This window comes from Meriones unguiculatus, chromosome 11 (genome assembly GCF_030254825.1).
Source record: "Meriones unguiculatus strain TT.TT164.6M chromosome 11, Bangor_MerUng_6.1, whole genome shotgun sequence".
NCBI classification, from domain to species: Eukaryota; Metazoa; Chordata; class Mammalia; order Rodentia; family Muridae; genus Meriones; species Meriones unguiculatus.
The window spans coordinates 42,515,110-42,536,037 of NC_083359.1; the positions used below are offsets into that span (position 1 = coordinate 42,515,110).

General features: G+C 41.1%; 2 protein-coding genes across 7 annotated transcripts in view; one reads left to right on the plus strand and one right to left on the minus strand.

Annotated features, from left to right (window-relative positions):
* Glyr1 (glyoxylate reductase 1 homolog) overlaps nt 1–11,317 on the minus strand; it is a 38,994-nt gene extending 27,677 nt beyond the window's left edge. For 2 of the 4 annotated variants that reach the window (XM_060364108.1, XM_060364107.1), the window contains exons 1-3: nt 11,191–11,317; nt 10,156–10,192; nt 9,118–9,197 (exon numbers count right to left, since the gene is read on the minus strand). In XM_060364108.1, the coding sequence (XP_060220091.1) occupies nt 9,118–9,197; nt 10,156–10,192; nt 11,191–11,228 (155 nt within the window). In that variant the 5' untranslated portion in view covers nt 11,229–11,317. The remainder of the gene's footprint in view (nt 1–9,117; nt 9,198–10,155; nt 10,193–11,190) is intronic. The other 2 variants (XM_060364106.1, XM_021632391.2) reach the window with 1 other exon arrangement.
* A 124-nt stretch (nt 11,318–11,441) lies between these two features.
* The window catches only part of Ubn1 (ubinuclein 1), a 33,823-nt gene continuing 24,336 nt past the window's right edge, over nt 11,442–20,928 (plus strand). For 2 of the 3 annotated variants that reach the window (XM_021632389.2, XM_021632390.2), the window contains exons 1-2: nt 11,442–12,155; nt 15,958–16,245. In XM_021632389.2, coding sequence (XP_021488064.1) covers nt 15,997–16,245 — 249 coding nt within the window. In that variant the 5' untranslated portion in view covers nt 11,442–12,155; nt 15,958–15,996. Of the gene's footprint in view, nt 12,156–12,193; nt 12,385–15,957; nt 16,246–20,928 lie in introns of those variants that run through there. The other variant, XM_060364104.1, reaches the window with a different exon arrangement.

Here is a 20,928-nt window from a genome sequence, read left to right on the forward strand (position 1 = left end):
AAAGAGCAGCTAGCACACTCAATCACTGACCATCTCCTGGGTAGGTAACTCCTAAGCATTTTTAAAAAAGAAGTTGTACATAAATAAATGGGGGTGGATGTAAGGGTCTACGTTTGTCTGGAATTCACTATGTAGACCATGATAGCTTTAAATGCATAAGATCTGCCTGCCTCTGCCCCTCAAATGCTGCAATTAAAGGTATGTATATGGGGTTGGGGATTTAGCTCAGTGGTAGAGCGCTTGCCTAGCAAGCCCTAGGCCCTGGGTTCGGTCCTCAGCTCTGGGGGAAAAAAAAAAAAGTGCTCCCTAAAGGTGTGTATATGCCTTAGTTTAATAAAAAACAAAAACAAAACCTTTTTTCTTTTCTTAAAGACATTTCTCTATGTAGCCTTGGCTTTTCTGGAACTTGGTCCATAGACCATAATGGCCTTGAACTCAGAGATCTCCCTGCCTCTGCATCCCAAGTGCTAGGATTAAAAGTATGTGTCGCTACACTGATTTTAATTTTTGGAAGTATGAGTCTCAAGCAGCCCAGGTTGGGCTCAAACCAAGGATGACTTTAAGCCTTTGATTCTTTTATTTTCACTTCCTAAGTGCTAGGATTCTATGTGTCTATCACCACGCCTGATTAATGTAGTGATGGAAATCAAATCCAGAGCATTGCTCATGTTAAGCAAACTCTACCAACTGAGTTCTAACCCTAGTTCTTAGAACACCATTTTAAAGACTGTCCTTTTCCTCTTTAGGGGTTGGTGGTGGTGGTGCTAGGGTGAGGCCAGGGCTTGCACATGCTAGTCACATGCTCTAGCAATAAGCTGAAGACTCAGCTTTACACAGCTGTTTTGTTTCTTTATTTGTAAGGAATTGTAACCTATAATTTGCCTCACAACCTTTTTCTAGGACTAAGAAGAAGCTATACATATTTAGCACTTTGCCATGTACTGGGTAGTCAAAAAAGCCAAGCTCATCTTCTAGCCTGTTCCTAAAGTATGAAGCTTTGCTTTTATGTATAGGGAAGTTAGTTAGACATTGTTTGTGGTAGTAACTAGTAGAAAACAAGCTGATTGGCCATCTGTGAGGCTACCCACTTAGATATTTGGTTAAATGTAAACAGCAGAAAAAGCACTATGTGTAATATGCTACTAGTTATATAAAAGGAATATACAGCTTCTTGATTCTGCATAGTAATTCCAGGGTGGCACAACCCAAGAAACAAATCTTCCTGAACTGGGTATGTTGGAACATACCTTTACTCCTAGCAATTGAGAGGCAGTTGCAGGCAGACCTCTGAGTTCCAGGCCAGCCAGGGCTATATAAAGAGACCCTATCTCAAAAACAAGAACAAAAAAAACCTACCCGAAACTAAAATTACAAATACTAAAACCCACAAAAACAACACCACCAAAAAGACAGACAGACAAACAAACAAACAAACCCAAATCAAACTGAACCAACAAAACAAAACAAAAACAATAAAAAAGAAACTAATCAGCCAGGCAATGGTGGCATACACCTTTAATCCCAGCACTTAGGTGGAGGCAGAGGCAGAGGCAGAGGCAGGTGGATCTCTGTAAGTTCCAGTACATCCAAAGCTATACAGAGAAATCCTGTCTCACAAAACCAACTCCCAGCCTCCAAAAATATTAAATTAGTCTACCTGAATGGTCCAAAGACAAGAAAAAAAAAAAAAGGAATCACTCCATTCTTTTCAGATTCATTAAACAACAACAACAAAACCATTAAGATTTCTATGTCTATCAAGAGTCCAAAAATCAATACTAAAGGCCTTTATGTAAACCATTCCAGCCGCCCTAGACTTTCTGGCTTAGAGGCCTGCTATAGTGGGAAACAGCCCAGCTGCTGTTGTGAGTATATCTGACATGGTCTACAACATGTTCCTTGTCATACTTCCTACGAATTCTGAAATGAAAGGCAGACCTACCACTAAGCCAGTCTCAGATTATTCCACTTAAATAAAAACTTCTGTACTTTGGAGCTGCTTTCCCCTTATGTGAAAAACAGTATGACAACCTTCTATACATGTGTCTTAGCCACTGCTTAGATACAAGGACCTGGGCTAGAATTTTGAAATGGAGGCACACAATAATAGGACTAGATGAGGATGGCATATAAAAAGACACAGGGTTGCAGAAAGCCCATGTCAGACTATATGGGTCTCCTTCTCCATCTGGATTTATGAGTAGTACTTAGAAAGAAATTTCTATACTTATCTTTAAAACAAAACACCAAAAAAAGAAAAGAAAAGAAAAGAAAACAAAAACCAACCAAACCAAAACCAACAACAACAAAAAGGAGGCTTAAGATGACAGGTCTAATTATAAGCTATTCGGAAATGAAGGCACCAGGAAGCAAACACACACATACTCTCACAAAGGTAATATGGACATGTTTCAGTTCATTTCAAGCAAAGTCTACTCAAGAAAGCCAAGAGTAGCTATGCACTCCTGTAATACCAGCATTAGGGAAGTGGAGGAGAGAGGATCAGGAGTTTTAAGCCAGTGTAGGCTATAAAAAATCCTGTTTCAAAACCACAATAAGAACAACAAAACAAAGGACCACCACTACCAATAACAACAAAAGAAAACACCAAAAGACTTGCAATTAAGATAGATCTAAATGGGGATTGAGCATGTTTGCCAGAGTTCTCCATCTTGATTAGTTTCTTTGATTAGTTTTTTGGTGTACAGATTTTAGTAGGTTTATCCTATATTCTATGTCTAACATCCACTTATGAGTGAGTCTTTCTGTTTCTGGGATACCTCACTCAGGACGATCTTTTCCAATTCCTGCCATATGTCTGCAAATTTCATGATTTCTTTGTTTCTTATTGCTGAGTAGTATTCCATTGTGTAGATGTACCACAATTTCTGTATCCATTCCTCAGTTGAGGGGCATGTGGGTTGTTTCCAGCTTCTGGCTATTACAAATAAGGCTGCTACAAACATGGTTGAGCAAACGTCCCTGTGTACTTGAGCATCTTTTGGCTACATGCCTAGGAGTGGTATAGCTGGATCTTAAGGAAGTGCTACTTCTAATCACCTGAGAAAGCACCAGATTGATTTCCAGAGTGGTTGTACAAGTTTACATTCCCACCAGTAATGGAGGAGGGTTCCCCTTTCTCCACATCCTCTCCAGCATGTGTTGTCACTTGAGTTTTTTATCTCAGCCATTCTGATGAGTGTAAGGTGAAATCTCACGGTCGTTTTGATTTGCATTTCCCTGATGACTAAGGACATTGAGCATTTCTAAAAAAACAGACTCTAGAACTTGGTGTCTTGGTTAGTTTTTGTCAATTTGATATAACTAAGCATGGATTAGATACTCCTCCTGAGAAGGAGGAGTCTCAAATGAGGGAGAACCCAGATCAGATTGTCTTGTAGTCTTGCCTATGGGGAAATGTCTTGATTGTTAATATGGGAGTTCCCAGGTCACTGTGCGCAGTACCACCACTGGGAAGTTGGTCTTGAATTGTATAAGAAAACTGGCTGAACATAAGCACAAGCCAGTAAGCAGCATTCCTCTATCGTTCTTGCCTGACTTCTCTCAAAGATGGACTGTGACCTGGAGGCATAAAATTAAAAGAGCCCTTCCCCTGAAATGGTTTGGTTGTGGTGTTTATCACACCACAAGGGAAAACTAACTAGGATACTTGACAGCAATCTCAAGTGCTAGATGAGGTTTTCTAGTTGTGCTGCCTAAATCAAGCGATAGTTATCACTCCACTACGGACCAGTTTCTATAATTCTACTACGTGGCACCCCTGCTCACTTCAACAATCTCATTAGCCATGGGAGGGAATCACTATTTGGACATGAGCTATCCCTATTATTGGGAAGGGGAATCTAAACATCCTTTTCAGGACAGCTCCCATGCAGCCCTGGCACAGGGACAGGCTGTGCCAGTCAAATATCCAGAATACTAGATCACAGTACTCACTTAGCTCAACTCTCCAACTATTAAATTGTGTCAGATGCAGAGAAAGTGAATTGGCCAATGCCAGGTGAAAAGAAAAGTGCATGTTCACACAGTTCCAACCCAGTATATTCTTCACTATTCTTCACCAACCGCACATTTTTCTAGAAGAGTCACCTTTAGTACAGACTCAAGACACCTTATACGAACCAGGCCTGATTCACCTTATATGTGGCTTGATGTAAAAGGTACTTGAGTCTGGGATCCTGGACATCTTACTATTTAAACTTCTAACCCCTGGCTCTCTTGTGAAAAGGGAGTCAAGTCAGAACACTGACCTTTCCTACTTCATGAAAGCAGAAGGGAGAACTGGCCATAAAGACTGCCATGGAAACTAAGGTTTCTAGTCACAAGCTGCCCAGTTTGCCTGCAGTATTCTTTTAAAAGAGCAAAAGTCCTGAGTACTTTGACATTCCCTGAATTACTACCATTATTTTAATAGACCTATTTATTTTAATTTACTGTGTATGGATGTTTTACTTCCATATATGTCTGTGCATGTGCATGCCTAGCTCTCATGAAGACTAGAAAAGGGCGTGGGATTATGTGGACTGTTGTTACAGACAGTTGTGAACCACCATGTGTGTGAGTTTATGTGTGAGCACACAGACAGACCATGGTTCTAGTGTAGAGGCTAGAGAACAACTTGAGGGAATAAGTTCTCTCCTCCCACAATGTGGGTTCTGAGGACTGGTAGCAAGCACCTTTAGTTGCCCCCCCCATCAAAAATTTTTAGTAAGATATTTATTTGGATTTTTAAGCACACATGCTCATGTATGTGTGTATTGTACATTACATGTAGGTGGATGTGAGATTGTTTGGAAGTGTAGTTATAGGAGATTATGAGCTACTTAGTAGGGGTGCTGGGAAATAGCTACGGTCTTCTAGGAAAGCAGCAAGTACTCTTAAGCCATAAAGCCGTCTCCCCAGTGTATGATCAACATTTTAAACTCTGAGCCTCATCTCTTCTTTGATGAGCAGCAACCAAGGACAGACTTGTCCAAGGTGGACTGTCACATACTGATTCTTGATCTTTAACTGTGGTCATCTGGTAGTTAACAAAGCTATGCTGAAGTTATTTTTCCCTCTATATTTTAAAATAGGTGTGGGAATTTGTGTCTTGGAGAGCTGAATCCATCTCTTAAGTCCTGTCCTCAACACAGAGGTCTGATGAGGCAGGTTCAGCTCTCTATTTCTAATTGCAGGAGGCCAACGTAATTTATTAGATGTTTTGGTAAGGAAAGGAAAAGCCAGATGTCTAAAACTTCACAATTATTTTACATAAACACACACACTTAAATTTGTTTTTCATTTATGTGCATGTGTGTGTGTCATGTGAGTCAATGTGTACCATGTGCATACAGGCACCCTTGGAAGCCAGAGGGTCACTTGATTAGGTACTGGGAACCAAATTCAGGTCCTCTGCAAGAGCAAGTGGATAAATGTTCTTAACTGCTGAGTCATTTCTCCAGGACCACCATATATTAATATCTTACTCAAGAAAATATACATAGCACTCTGTAATAAAGGTCCTTGCTTGTATAAAAAATAATTACAGCTGGGCACGGTAGCACATGCTGTAATCCCAGTACCCAGGGAGGCAGAGACAGATGGATCTCTGTGAGTTTGAGGCCTGCCTGGTCTACAGAGTCCAGGACAGCCAAGGGTACACAGAGAAACCCTATCTCGAAAAAACAAAAACAAAAAAAAACAAATAATTTTTTAATTCCTGAAACACTAATTACATGTATTTTTTTCTATTAATTCAGTTTGTTGTTTTTTTTTTAATTCGAGGTAGGGTTTCTCTGTGTAGGCCTTGCTGTCCTAGAACTTGCTCTGTAGATAAGGCTGGCCTCGAACTCACAGAGAACCACCTGCCTTTGCCAAGCACACTACCACTGCCTGGCTAATGTGTCAATTTTGAAATTAAGTGTATCTTACTCAATCTTATGTTTCCCAGGAATATAATACTATGGGTTGGGCCCCATACACTGGGCCAGGGTCCAGTCATCAATGGACCCATCAACACAGGATGGGCCGGGGTCACACTTACCCTCATCCCTAATGTCAGTCTTACAGGTTTCACCGCAGCCACAGACATACTTTCTCTTTAGAACTAGTTCTTATCTCTAAAAAAAAATTTAGTCATCATTTGTTTATAATACCTCCAAAGTGACTACTTCACACAGTTATCATTGTGCTGTTCTCGAACAGTCACACCCTGTTTGAGGTGTCCCTTGCAGAACTCTTAAAGACTACTGGCTGGTTCCTAACTCCTGAGCATGCTTTTTTTCAGGCTTTGCTTTCCCACAGTAATGATCCCTACTTTTCTGTCTGACACTTCCCTTCTCTGGATCTTGACTAGCTCTATCTGGTCTTCAGGGAAACATAGCTAAACTATACCCTTGTATTTCAAGTACAAAGGTAGAAAAATTTAGCCTTTCATGTTAAAAGTGATGCTGCTTTTCCTCACAAAGCATTCTCATAAGTGGATAATGGCTTAGAAAGGTAAAGTGGCTTGCTTAGATATAAAGCAGGCAGAACCTGTTATCTGAGATGTTAGGCAGACAACACATCTAAAGCTGTTTCCCCAAGTACTCTGCTGCCACCAGCTGATCTGGAGATCTCACCTCCAGAGACTGTATACTGACCCTAACTGAACCAGCCTTAACACTGAGCACAGAAGAAGCAGTCCTCCATTAACAGCAGAGCTTCAAATCCTTATAATTTGTTCATTGCCCATCAAAAAATAAACAAAAAACCTGAACACTTGAGTCCCACAGTAGTTGTCATCTTTTGGGAAGTCTTGGGCATTGAACCCAGGGCCTCATAATGCTAAACATCTACTATACTAAGCTTCACCTTGAGCTCTTCTAAAAAATTTTTATGTGAAACCCCATGAAAGAAACTAAGAGACTTGAAGTCATTTATAGCTACTAGCTGCCTTGCATCATTTGCTGTGGATCTACTCGAGAGCTTATTGTGTAAAAATCACACCAGCACTACCAGCAGCAGGTAATTATGTATGTGTTCAGCACATGTTCTTTATCACTGTGTGCTCAGTTTATGCAACTCCAATTTCCTGTCTTATTTCTAGTATTTTGTATACTTAGGGAAACCACTTTATCCTTCTAAAATCTTAGCATAAAAAAAAAAAAAAAAAGAAATAATGGTTTTCAGACCCCAAATAATCTGAATGAATTCCCCTACTTCTTTCAGACATGTCAATGTTTCACTTAGCCACCTTTAAGGTGTGGCTAGTAATACTGCCTGAAACTCCCTAGTTAAGCCAGGCCAGGAGCCTCTTCCTTCCCATGACACCAAGGCCCACACTGCCTTTTTTGTTCCCAGTCATCCAATCTCTACTCATGCTTTGGAACTGGACTTCCCTCTTGTCTTCCATCAGCTTTCCTAGATCTTGCTGTTTTCCACTGACCTTGACCTCTTCCAGCAGTTTCCTAGTTATCCTAGTTACTTATTCTGCACACAATCCCAGCTGAACTATTAATCTCGTTTCCTTACTGAGCTCCCAAAAGGTGAGGACCACAACCTTCACTGTCCTAGGAATTCCTTAAGTGTCTAGCACTGTGGAATGTAGACTCATGCAATATAACCAACACCTTTCTTTAAAAAAAAAATATATATATACACACACACACACACACACACACACACACACACATATACATGTGTGTATTTAAAAATTTATTTATTTCATGTATGTGAGTGTTCTGTTTTATGCATGCCAGAAGACAGCACCAGATCTCATTATAGATCATTGGGAGCCACCATGTAGTTGCTGGGAATTGAACTCAGGACCTCTGGAAGAGCAGCCAAGCGCTCTTAACCGCTGAGCCATCTCTCTATCCCTACACCTGTTTTTCTTAGCAGGACAATCTTCTTTAAGTAGTCTATGGCAATAACACTTTCCTTCCTTCCTGAAGTGAGTGTGGGTAGTAGTGGTAATGGGGATTGAGCCCAAGGCTTTGCACATGATAGACAACTGTTCTACCACTGAGCTCTAGTCCAGTCTCAATTCATGACACTGAACAACGTGTCTTCTTCCCGGACTCTGCTCTCACAAGTCACGGCGCTCTCCCTGAAGTACGGCCACCACAAAGCTGGTAAGCTGACTCACCAGAAGAAAAAGGGGGCAGGGCATGTCTGTACTGTGAAGGCCAACACACTAGGTAAACTGAGACCTGGAGAGCATGCGGACACACAAACTCCTAAATGTGTGAAGCAATTTGTAAAGGACTTTCATACAGAATATTACATACTCCTTTTAAGGAATTGATAGTTTAGTCATCGGTGTCAGACTTAAAAGAAAAAATAATTTTTTTTGAACTTAAAGTAACATTTTTCTTTAATCAGAAATACAGAAACAACTGCTTAAAGAAACCAAGTTAACAAGCCAGACTCATGCGATCATCTTGTATTGAGGAGACACTAAACAAATCACTGCAAATTCAAGTCACTACACATTTTTCCCTAAGCGTAACTTTTAAAACTGTGTTCTGTAAAGTCAGACTCTCAAAATAATGGTCCTAGAGTCTTCCAGTTCAGGACACACTGGGAAATAAAGCCTTTTAACTACAATGACATAGTAAATTACTTCGTTTTACAAATGAGAACAGGATCAAATAAGTACTTTTATCAAATAACACATTAGCTTTCAAAATACCTCAAAAACAGACCAATCACTGGCCACCTAACTCAGTGGTCAATACTTGTCTAGTGTAGGCAAGGTTCTGGGTTCAGCCCTAAAGCTACAAAACATTTTAAAATTTGATGAGAGAGGGAGAGAGAGAGAGAGAGAGAGAGAGAGAGAGAATAAGTGCAAACATGAACTGTTGATGAAGCAAAGATACAACTACTTCAATGGGCCTATAATATGTAGACAGTTATGAACCCTAGTTCTTACCTGAAGGACATTACCATTGGCCTCAAAATAATTTTTGCAAGATAAGAATACTATCTCTTATTTAGGTATAAAGTCAGAATGAGGTGCCATTTTCACACACTATAGTAAGCTTGAACTAAGGAACCTAGAATATTCACAGAACAGAATATACTAAGGGGAATACACAAAGGCAACACGAACTCTTAGGGAATACTACTCACTGATCTTCTGTGCCAAAAAACTTCACAAAGAAGCATTTCTTTCCACGTGGTTTCTTCAAGTCCTTGGGTGGATTAACAATCTGAAAAATAAAGAGGTAAAAAGTTATGATGAGAACACAGCAGTCTACTAGAAAAGTCATTTGCCATAGCTCTAAATAGGCTGGAAAAAATACTCAAAAGATTTAAAAAATGACAATGTCCAAAACCAAACCAAGGTTTTACACTCATCCCATATCTGGCACTTTTCTATTGTGTTGTAAAGAAATGTGCAACTATTCTTTCAATTCTCCATATCCCAACAAGCAGTGTACTGTTCAGGAGGTAGTTTTCACTGTAATACTTCCTGCTATACAAGCAGTTAAAACTAACGGCAACATCACCCTGTAAAAGGAACTTTTATTTCTTTTACATCACCTCTCCCTACACATGATATGCTTACTGAAAAACAGAAGATTCTTCAAAATACTTCTGGTGTAGCAAGAGTTAGGATGGAAAATAGTGTAAATAAAGGACCACTGAGGCACAGGAAACACCATATTGCAAAGAGTCTACAGACATTTCCTGGATTCCTAGTAGAACATTTGGAAAGCTACGATGGATCACCTCTTGAAAAATCTGGAATGCCAACTTCTGCAGAGATGCACCGGAGCAGCACATATGGTAACAGGGAAGAAGATTTAAACTTAGTTGGGACAAAAATACTTTGGCTTTTCACTAACCTACATTTAGACTTCCCTCTTCCTAGAGAATCTGTTTCTTCTTTCTTAGATTTAAGTAAAATGCTACATTCTGATTAGAATTGATAAAAAACAACAAATTTCACAATCCATCTCTGACTGAAGTGATTACTCTATATTAAACACTCTAGTTTATTATATAACTTTCAAAACCGACTGTAACTAAAGGTGAAATACAAAGTTTTATCTGAATGAGACCATTTTAAGTCAGTTTTAGAGAAAGAGGGAAACTTGGAACAGTCTCCCACATCCTTCATTTCCAACTTCAGCTGTCTTCCTTAAATAGCAGCAATTCACTCACCTTTCCCGGCCAGGGAGGATACCGGCCCAGCTTCCCCCTAGAGAAAATAATACAAAGAGTAAGAACTTGCCCTGGAAAAGCCAGTCCATCTCCTTCAGCCCACTCAACAGGCAATTTATGCTCCAAACTCTAGGCTGGCACTCTCAAAGGGCCAGAACAAAAGCAGGCGAACCAGAGTTCTTAATGGGCCTTCCACAGCTGGGTTCAGGATCCACACAGATGAATACAGAACTGTATAAATATGTGCCTGAGGTCTGTGTACTCTTTCACTGAGAAAGAATATAGAATAACAAAACCATTAAGAGTCACTGGTCTGGGGCCTCCCAGTGACAGGGTTGATTATAATTCTCTCTGTAAACACACTTTCCCCAAGATTGGTTTAATTGACCCCAAGATCAGCCTTCCTTTGACAAATGATCATGGAAACCTTTCTCTAGGTCGGGAAACTACGCAGTTCCAAGAAGGAGACAATGGTCAGTCCTGGTTCTAGCTGTTGTCGGGGACACAGGAACACAACGAGAGGCACTGGTCACCGCCTAGCCATCATTTGCAAAGGAGAAGTCCCCCCTCCCCTTGGTTTCTTCATGGAGCAGCGATGGGCAATCGGATTTCACCACCTGGGGCCAAACCTCGAGCCCACGTCTGCCCCATCCGAACGCGGGTTTGGACGGCTCTGTCTCCCGCGAGGTAACCTCTCCTGCTTTGAGAGGAGCCCCGGAGATCGCCGGACTACGCTCTACGCCAGAGCTCTCTGCAGTGGCAGCCGGGACCCGGGTTCCAGAGCTGTAGCCCTCCGCTAGGATGGCCTCGGGGTTCAGTGCAAGGACCGCCGCGGCCCCCCTCGGCCTCGGTTCCCTGAGGACCGGACAACCCCTTCCGCCCCAGCGTCGTTCGTAGAGAGGCGGCATCTCCTCATCCCCACTCTTCGCGCCAAGAGCGCACAATAAAAGCAACTCCTGGGCCAGCTGCCAACCCTACGACCAGGAAAAGCAGCTTCGCGCCGTCTTTAGCTCAGCCCTGGTCACTGGGACTCACCACACCAAGTCGCCGAGCCGCAGACTCACAGCCGCCATCTTACCACCCAACCACCGCCGCCGAACGGGCAGCCGGGAACTTCAGGTCGCCGCGGCACCGCCCATTGGAGTGGGCCTGACCACGTGACGGGGGCTTGCTGTCATCCGCCGAGCGGATGCGCTGACGTCACCGAGGCGCGGCCGTTCATTGGGCGGCTCGGAGACACGTGACCTAAGCGCCGCGCTCTCAGCGCGTCGAAGCCCGGAGACTCCAGGCTCCTGCCCCCCTCCTCCCTCCGGCTCGTGACAACGAAGCGTCCGCGGTCCAAAGCAGCCGCGGTGGAGGCGGCGCGGCCGGAATAGCGCGAAAGGGAGCCGACTGAGCTACCCGCTCGCTTCCGGAGCTCTGGCCTCATCTCCAGTCTTTTTCGCTGTTTCCGTTACGGCCGTTAGCCGGACGGGGACCCCGGGCCGTTCCTGAGCCTGAGGTGCCGGGTGGATGGGTCTCGGAGCCCGGGTGCTGCCCTGACTGACCCCGGCGCGGCCTGGAAGCCAGTCTCGGTCCAAGCCGGGGACGGAAGAGGCCCTGGTTGCCCGCGAGCCCGCGCTCGGGGCGGGAGCTCCAGCCTGCTGAGGAGCGCCAGCTCGACGGTCGGCTTCCGGAGCGGCGTCCCCGCCAAGCGTCGCCTGACTTGTTTTCTTGGACGTGGACTTGGCACATCTCGGCTCCCCCCGCTGGCTGGCGAGAGAAAGCTGCGGTTTGTCGAGAGGCTCCCTTCCCACGGGCCGGGGACCCGGCCATGGGCTGCGGTGCGGGCCCTCCGCGCGCCCGCAGGCAGCGCTCGGCAGCGGGCCGCTGAGCCGCGCCGCAGCCCGAAGGTCCCGGGCCGGCATGAGGACCGCCACGGGGGGACGTCTGCGGTCCGCGTCGGCTCTGGGCACAACGGTGTGTGCCGCGGTCCGGTCCAGCCTCCCGCGTTAGCCTTCGTAAGTAGTGTGACACTTTGCAAGAAGTTGTGACAGCTGGAAGACAGATGACAGCGTAGTGGGAACTGTTAACCTGCCGAGGGGCAGGGCGGCTGCCCTAACTTCCGCAGACCGGCTTGAAGCCTGACTTTGAGCCAGAAAGTCTCACTTCAGAACAGACGGCAGGGAGTCAAGGGTGGACTTAACTTACAGCTGTACTTTCTTTCTTAAGTCATCGTCTGCTCCAAAGGTGACGGGTTCACGTTCCTTTCCCCAAGGCAGTGTCCCCTGTAGAGGCTTTGATTGTAAATTGTTCTGGGGGCAATGGGGTGGAGAAACTAGTTGGTCGCCTTGACCCCAGCCCGTTTTGTTTTTGTTTTTGTTTGTTTTTGGAAACAAGTTTCCCAGAAGTATCACAGATTAGTTGCAAGGACTGTCATTACACTGTGCTATTTTAAACACAAGCTGAATACATTTAATGTGTATTTAAGATTTCATGAAATTACTTAATAAAATTCAACATATGTTCTTAATTTAGGAATTAGCATTTTTGAGGAATTAAAGAATATTGTAACTACGTGTCTTAAACTGTGAATCTTTACAATTAGATTTAGAAGTAATCCCATTAATGTCAGGAGTATAACAAAGGATACATTGTCTAATGTCTTTGAAATTCTAGCGAATGAAACAAGACAGAAAAGAAAAATTGTCATTTCTGTAGGTAATAAAACTTTGCATTTTGCAATAAAAAGAGAAAAGTCATTATATAGGGAAAGATATTCATGATAAAATCAACATACACATTTTCCGTTTTATTGGTAGTCAGTTCAAAAATTAAAATGGTTAAAAAGAGTATATTTATGATAACAAAAACATAAACAGTCTCTGAGAATACCTGGAGATAGTGAGGAATCCAGGGACTTTCGCATAATTTGGTCTTTTGTTTTGTTTTTCAAGACAAGATTTCTTTGTGTAGTCCTGGCTGTCCTGGGTAGACCAGCCAGTCCTCAAACTGAGAGATCTGCCTGCCTCTGCCCCTCAACTGGTGGCATAAAGCTATATGCCACCAATGCCTTGCCCATAATTTGGTTTTTAAAGAGAAGAATTTTTTTTTCCTGTGTGACATACTAATATTCAACTCATTCAGAATATTTAGAACCTATTCTAAAAGGTTACTTTTTCCTGTTTATCATTTTATTTGGGGAAAGAGTCTCATGTAATCCAAGCTGTCCTCCAACTCCTTATGTAGCCAAGAGTGACTTTAAACTTCTGATCCTCCTGCCTCTACCTCCACAATGCTGATATTACAGGTGTATATTACCATTCCCATTTTAATTCAGTGTGGGGATTGAACCCAGGGCCTTCAGTGTGCTAGGAAAGCACTTTACTGAGCTTTATTCCCAGCCCATTCTGAACTGTTTTTAAGACTTGTAAATTTTCATTAATGTTTTATTTACAAATTTAAGAATTTATGTGTCAAAAAATTAACTGAGGGTCTGAAAGGTAGCTCAACAGGTAAGGGTGTCTGCCTCCAAGCCCGAAACCTATGCTCAATCTCTGAAATTCACATGATGAAAGAACCAACTTCTGTAAGTTTTCACACACACATTCATGAATGCATGCGAAAATAAAAATTACTTAAACTGGAACAAATGTTTGAGATAGCGCCAAGTTAAACAGATTAAATACTCTTAAAACTCTTATTTAGACCAAGTTAATTAAATTCTGTAAAGTATTTTAAACTGCATTTAGTTTTTTCTTAATTCTCTCAGGTACTTTGCATTCCTTTTGTTTGTTTGTTTTTTCTGTAACAGGGTTGTTTCTTTGGATAGCCTTGGCTGTCCTGGAACTCTTTGTTGACCAAGCTTTGTTGGCCAACTCTTTGTTGGCCTCAAACTCATGGAGATCCGCCTGCCTCTGCTTCTTGAGTGCTGTGTGTGCCACCAACTCCTAGCTACTTCATAGTTCTAATTAGGTAAACTTGTAAACCTTATAGTAAGCTCTTTCCAAGATTATAAACAACTCATACATTTAATTGTATAAAAACAGTTCAGGTTTTTTGGAGTTTTTTTTTTTTTTTTTTTTTTTTTGAGACAAGGTTTTCTCTGTAACCTTGGCTATCCCAGGCTGGCCTCAAATCACAGCTACCTGTCCAGCAAATTCAGGTTCTTTTATGGACTTTAGAACTTTTATTTTCTTAAGCATTTGGAATTAAATATGTAGGTTAAACATGCCCTTTAACATATTTGATTGTCTTAAATGTTTCAAATGGACTAGCCCAAGAACAAAATAGTATGTTGTGATAATCATTATACTTCTCTAAAATCTGACTTCTAAGAGTTAATAGATTGATTTACTTTGTCCTCTAATCCTGTCTCATTGTTGGCTAATGATTGCACAGACTTTGGTAGCTGACAGGAGTATTGTTACTAGCTATGTGGATTGAAATGTGTCCTCTAAAATCTGGACTGAGATGAGGCTACAGTTTAAAAATTTTGGCTAGACAAAAAGACACTCAGATCTGGTTGCCACTTCCTTCTTCCAGTTTGAGTAACTTGTTGATCCATTTCTTACAGTTAGATTGTGCTTCCTCTCTTAAGTGGGGAGCCTGTAAGCCTTAAACTTTCTGTTGAGGTTTATTTTCATAGCCAGGTGAATTTCCCAATGTCCTTATGCCCTTGAATTTTCTTTTAGAGTGCTTTTTAGGGTAATCTAGTACATGCTGGTAAACCTTGCCCAGGACATTTATTTTACTGCTTGATTAGAATGATTTTTTTTTTTTTCCAAGATAGATTTTCACTGTGTAGCCCTGGCTATCCTGGAACTCATTCTTTGGATCAGGCTGGCCTTTGAACTCAGAGATCTGCCTGCCACTACCTCTGCCTTCTGAGTGCTGAGATTAAAGGTGTGAGCTACCACTGCCTGGCTAGAATGGATTTTTTTTTTTTTAATTTATTTGTATATTTTTTTCATCCCTATATCGTCTTGCCTTTTTTTTTTTTTTTCCAGAGCTAAGGACTGAACCCAGGGCCTTACACTTGCTAGGCAAGTGTTCTACCACTGAGCTAAATCCCTAACCCCTTGCCTTATTTTTTTATGACAATAATCAAATGAATGGATATTAAACATATGCTGATCCTTATACATATATATATGAAGCTAGGTACATCATCCTGAATTAATTCATATTTGTGATTCATTTTATAAAGTATAGTCACATTTTTTGAGGGGACTTGCAAAAGTGATTCTAAAATTGATTTGAAAAAGGCTAAAATCTGATTATTATTTTTTACAATTATTTTTAAAAAGATGAATTTTTAATTCAGGATACTAAAGGTATTATAAGAGTTTTCAAGACTGTTCAGTACTAGTTAAACAATCTCTCTACTACTTGATTAATGTAACACAGTTTTTACACATGGACTGTAAATATATGGGGTCTGCTTTGTAATTGGTACTGGGGGAAAAACCAAGTTAGAGCCTGTTCTCACTATAGAGCACAGTAAGTTCTACATGGATTAGAGTTAAAAGTGAAAAGACAGGCGTGGGAGCTCATGCCTGTAATCCTAGTAGTCAGGGAGGCAGAAGCAGGCAGATTGCTGTGAGTTTGAGGCCAACCTGGTCTACAAAGTGAGTATAGGATAGCCAAGGCTACAGAAAGAAACCCTGTCTTGAAAAAAATAAACAAAAGACTGAATCAGTGGATTTTTTTTGACAATGAAAAATTTAAAAATCAGTATAATTGAAAAGAAAAACGCCTATTTTGAAAATGTCTGTCTTTGTTATTTTGGTTTGACCTGGCTTTTCTTTTCAATGTTAACAGAAACCATGCAGTGACACCTGATAAGACTTGTTGGTAGCCATGTCGGAGCCCCACAGGGTCCAGTTCACCTCTCTCCCAGGTTCTTTGAATCCTGCGTTTTTGAAGAAGTCTAGGAAAGAGGAGGTTGGAGGAATAGAACAGCATCAAGACTGTGATCCAGCTGCAGCAGCTGTTCGGATTACACTCACTCTCTTTGAACCAGATCACAAACGCTGCCCAGAGTTCTTCTACCCAGAGCTGGTGAAGAACATCCGAGGGAAGGTGAAAGGCCTTCATCCAGGAGACAAGGTACATTCCTTTTGCTCTGTATACCTAACATGAAGATACCAATGTGTTCACATGGGCCTTTATATCCGGGAAATGAGGGCCAGAGAGGTCTGGGCTGCTTCAAGGTCATTTCTCTCTCCTAGAAGTAAGCACTGGGGATGGGGTTGGGGAGGAGGAAGAAAATTCTTCTAAGAATCCTGACAGCCCCGCACTGGTGGTGCACACCTTTAATCCCAGCACTTGGGAGGCAGATACAGGTGAATCTTTGAGTTCAAGGCTAGCCTGGTCTACATAGTGAGTTCCAGGGCAGCCCAGGCTATCCTCCTGACTTATGCAAGAGATATTCAAGGCTACTTTGAATTATGGCTCACTATATAAATAAAAAAGCAACACTCTTTTTTTTATACTAACACTTGTATGGTACAACTGAGATCATTCTTTTGATAGTTGCAGTGTTGTGTGTTTTTCTTTGCCTACTCTTGTGGAAGGTCAGACAGGATGATACCAACACAGCTCATCATTTCTGATCAGTAGTGTCTTGAGTAATTTCTGTTTCTGGATTTGCAGAAATCTTCTGCTTTTTTATTTATTTTTGCCAGAATTGGCTTTGTAAGCATCAAGCTGTTTGAAAATCAGTTTGGTTTCTTAAAATGATTTTTAATTGATTTGTTTATTTTTCTTTCTTTATTAAAAAACCCTTTTTTTAAAACATGCATTTATTTACTATGAAGAGGGGACTCGTGTGTGTCAGAGAGATAGAGAACAGCTTGTGGTACTCAGAGCTCTCCTTCCATCATGTAGGACGTGTGACTAGAACTCGGTATTAGGCTTTGTAGCAAGTGCCAAGGATCTCATGTTGCCCATGCTGACCTCTCACCAGCCTTGATGAATTTCTTTTCTTGGCACATTTGTTTTATTTTTTTAGTATGGAACTTTCAAACACGCATGCTTTTCAAATATACATAGAAATAGAGATTATAGTAACACCCATGTACCTATTTCCCATCTTCAACTGTTACAGTGTTTACCACTCATTAACACTTTAAAAAGTGTGTGTTTTTATATATTTTCAAGACAGTGTCTTTCTTTGTTTGCTTTCTATTGCTTTGAAATAGAAATCAAAAGCAATTTGGGGAGGAGGAATGGGTTATTTCAGCTTATAACCCACAGTCCATCATGAAGAGAACTTAAGGCAGAAATAGAAGCAGGAGCTATGAAGGAGTGTTGCTTATTGGCTTGCTTAATTACTTTCTTACACAACCCAGGACCACCTACTCAAGGGTGTCACCACCAAAGTAGGCTGTTCCATTCCACATCGGTTAGTGAAGAAAATATCCCTACAAACTTGCCTACAAGTCAATTTGATGGTCACATTTTCTCTGTTGAGCTCCTTCTTTCAAGATGACTATAGCTTGTGTCAAGCTGGAAAAAAAAAAAACAAAAAAACCCAAGTAGCACATAGTCTTAACTGTGTAGCCTTCACAGACCTTGAATTTAAACTTAAGATCTTCCTGTGACAGACCTCTAAATGCTGGGACTATATATTTATACAACTGTATACAACTAAAGAAAAAAATCTAAATTTTTTTGAGTCATACATACATTTTAAAAAGTGCATATCATTGGGGTGGCTAGAGAGATGGCTCAGTGGTTTAAGACTCTTCTTCCTGTGTTTAAATCCCAGCCCTCACATGGCATCTCACAACTGTGTACTGTAGCTCCTGTTCCAGGGGATTCAACACCGTCACATATACATACATGCAGTCAAACAGCAATGTATGTAAAAATAAAAGAAATACATTAAAAAAGAAAAAAGTACATATAAAGTTTGTGGATTTTTCACAAACCTTCAACACAACCATACAAACCTACACATGGTTCACAAAATACAACATTTACCAGGATGCTAGAAACATTTCTTTTGCCGCACTGTCCCCCCTCCTCACAGGCAACTGCTGTCAATCAAGACCAGTTTTGCATATCTTTATGCTGTATGTGTATAGAATCATACATCATGAGTAGGAGCTAGATGAAGAGCATTTTAAGCATTTACTGGATGCTAGTACACTGTGTTAGGCTTAGAAGAGAAGGTACGTAGGACCACACACACTTTGAGCATTTTGGTCTCTAGTGGCATTTAGTGGAACAAGGATGAAGCCAGCACCTGGCTCACCCAAGCGTCTGGAGGTGGAATGAGACCGTGTTGGTAAAGTCTTTAGCATAGTTCTCAGTACCAAGCCCTCACTTGGCCTGGTTGGTTTCGGGGATATTTGGAGGAAGCATGTCCAGTTAGAAGCATTCCTTTTCTTAAATAAAAATGTATAGGGTTATGTTTGTTTTGTCTTGTTTGAGGCAGGGTTGCAGATGGCCTAGACTGGCCGATATAACAAGATGCCCTTGAATTCCTGATCCTCCTGCCTATACCCCTGAATGCTGATACTAAGGTGTATGCCAGCACACCTGACTGAAGATGTGTTTATTTATTATTTTAAAATTTATTTTATGAGAACTGGGTGTAGTAACACACACCTTTAATCCCAGCAGAAGCAGAGATATGTGGATCTCTGTGGGTTTGAGGCCAGCCTGGTCTACAAAGAGAGTTCCAGGTGGCCATGTCTGTTTACACAGAGAAACCCTGTCTTGGAAAAAAAGAAAAAAGAAAAAAAATGTATAAGTGTATTTCTTACATGTATGTTTGTGCACTGTATGTATACTTGGTACCTGTAGAAACTAGAAGAAGGTGTGAGATCCCTTGGAACTGGAGTTACAGGTCTTGTAGTGTTAAGAGTATAGTCATGCATGAGGTCCTGGGCACCCACTCCCAGTATAATCTGGTACATTTGTGTATTGATTTATTTTACATATGTTCTTTACAATGTGAAGTACTGCTGCACAGTGAGAACCATATAAAAACGGAAAAGACTGTCCTTGCCTCATGGGAATTTAGAGTTTTATAGGCATTTCAAGAAAATTCTAGGAGCACAGGTAGCAGAAGTTACACTATGTTGAGGTTTAAGCCCCAGAGGCCTTTGGCTGAACTCAATAATGGCCGGGATGCTGTGTTTGGACAGAGCTGAATCTTTGGTTCAGAAATAATAATTGAAAGATGTATTAGCATGGCTTTAAGGAGTTCATGTTGAATTAGGTATTGCTCAAAAATGGAGGGTTTTTTTTTTTTTTTGTTTTGTTTTATTTTGTTTTGTTTTTTTTTTGTGACAGGGTTTCTCTTTGTAACTGCCCTGGCTGTCCTGAAACTCACTCTTTGGACTAAGCTAGTCTTGAAAACTATAGAGATCTGCCTCTGCCTCTGGAGTTCTGAGATTAAAGGGGTGTGCTACCACCACCTGTCAAAAAAAATAGAATTTCTAAAAGTTATTTTAGCCATTTTAAGTTATATGTGATCATTGTAGAAATATTAGAAGATACAAAAAAGCAGCACATGTTTTTAAAAACAGCCTGTGTAAGTTTTGGAGAGATGTCTGAGTGATTGAGAACATTCCTGCTCTCTCTAGGACCAGGTTCCATTTCCAGCACTCACATGGTGGCTCACAATCATTTGTAACTCTAGTTCCAGGGAACCTGATGTCCTTCTTTGATCTCTTTGGGCACCAGACATGCACATATATACATGCAGGCAAACACTTACACATATCTAAAAACCACTCATTTATTATTATAAATGTTTGTATCTTGTATGCACCATAGTATTCCAGTATGTATACATACTATAAATCATGTAACTGATCTTTCTGAGTGGGTGGATTTTAGTAGACTGGAAAGTAGAATAAAGGAATTTTTTTTTCCTTTTTTTATTTGTTTGAGGTTGGAAATTGTAACACCTGACTGAAGATGTGTTTATTTATTATTTTAAAATTTATTTTATGAGAGCTGGGTGTGGTAACACACACCTTTAATCCCAGCAGAAGCAGAGATATGTGGATCTCTGTGGGTTTGAGGCCAGCCTGGTCTACAAAGAGAGTTCCAGGTGGCCATGTCTGTTTACACAGAGAAACCCTGTCTTGGAAAAAAAGAAATAATCTGGACTGGATTAGAACTCTATTTTGTTTTATTTTATTTTTTGCTTTGTAGACCAGGCTGCTGTCCTCCATCTCTGAGTTCTGCTTGCCTCTGCCTTGCTGAGTGGTGGGACTACAGACATGTATCACAATACCCTGCTAGAATTCCTTTTTTTTTTTTTTTTTTTTTTTTTGGTGCATTGGTGTTTTGTCTGCATGTATGTCTGGGTGAAGGTGTCAGATCTTGGAGTTATAGACATTTGTGAGCTGCCATGTAGGTGCTGGGAATTAAATTCTGATCCTCTGGAAAAACATTCAATGCTCTTAACCACTGAACCATTTCTCTAGCCCTAGAACTTTCTTTTGCTTCTGTTTTTCAAATGCTGAAATTATTGGCATGTACCTCCATGCCTTGCCTAGAGACATTTGTTTTGAAGCAAGCATCTATTTTTACTATTTTATCTGTACTCTGAAGTCTTAGCATGTTTAATATTATCTCTATTAATACTAAGATTCCTTGCCCAAGAACATAAATCCAGCTATGGAAAATTTACTTGATTAGAAAAAATATATGAGTAAACTTATGGAATAAAAATAAACTTTAGAAGACTACATGAAAATATTTGGAATGATTATTTTGTTTTTGGTTCCTCTTTATTTTTCTTCAATGTCTGTGCTTTCTAGGCAA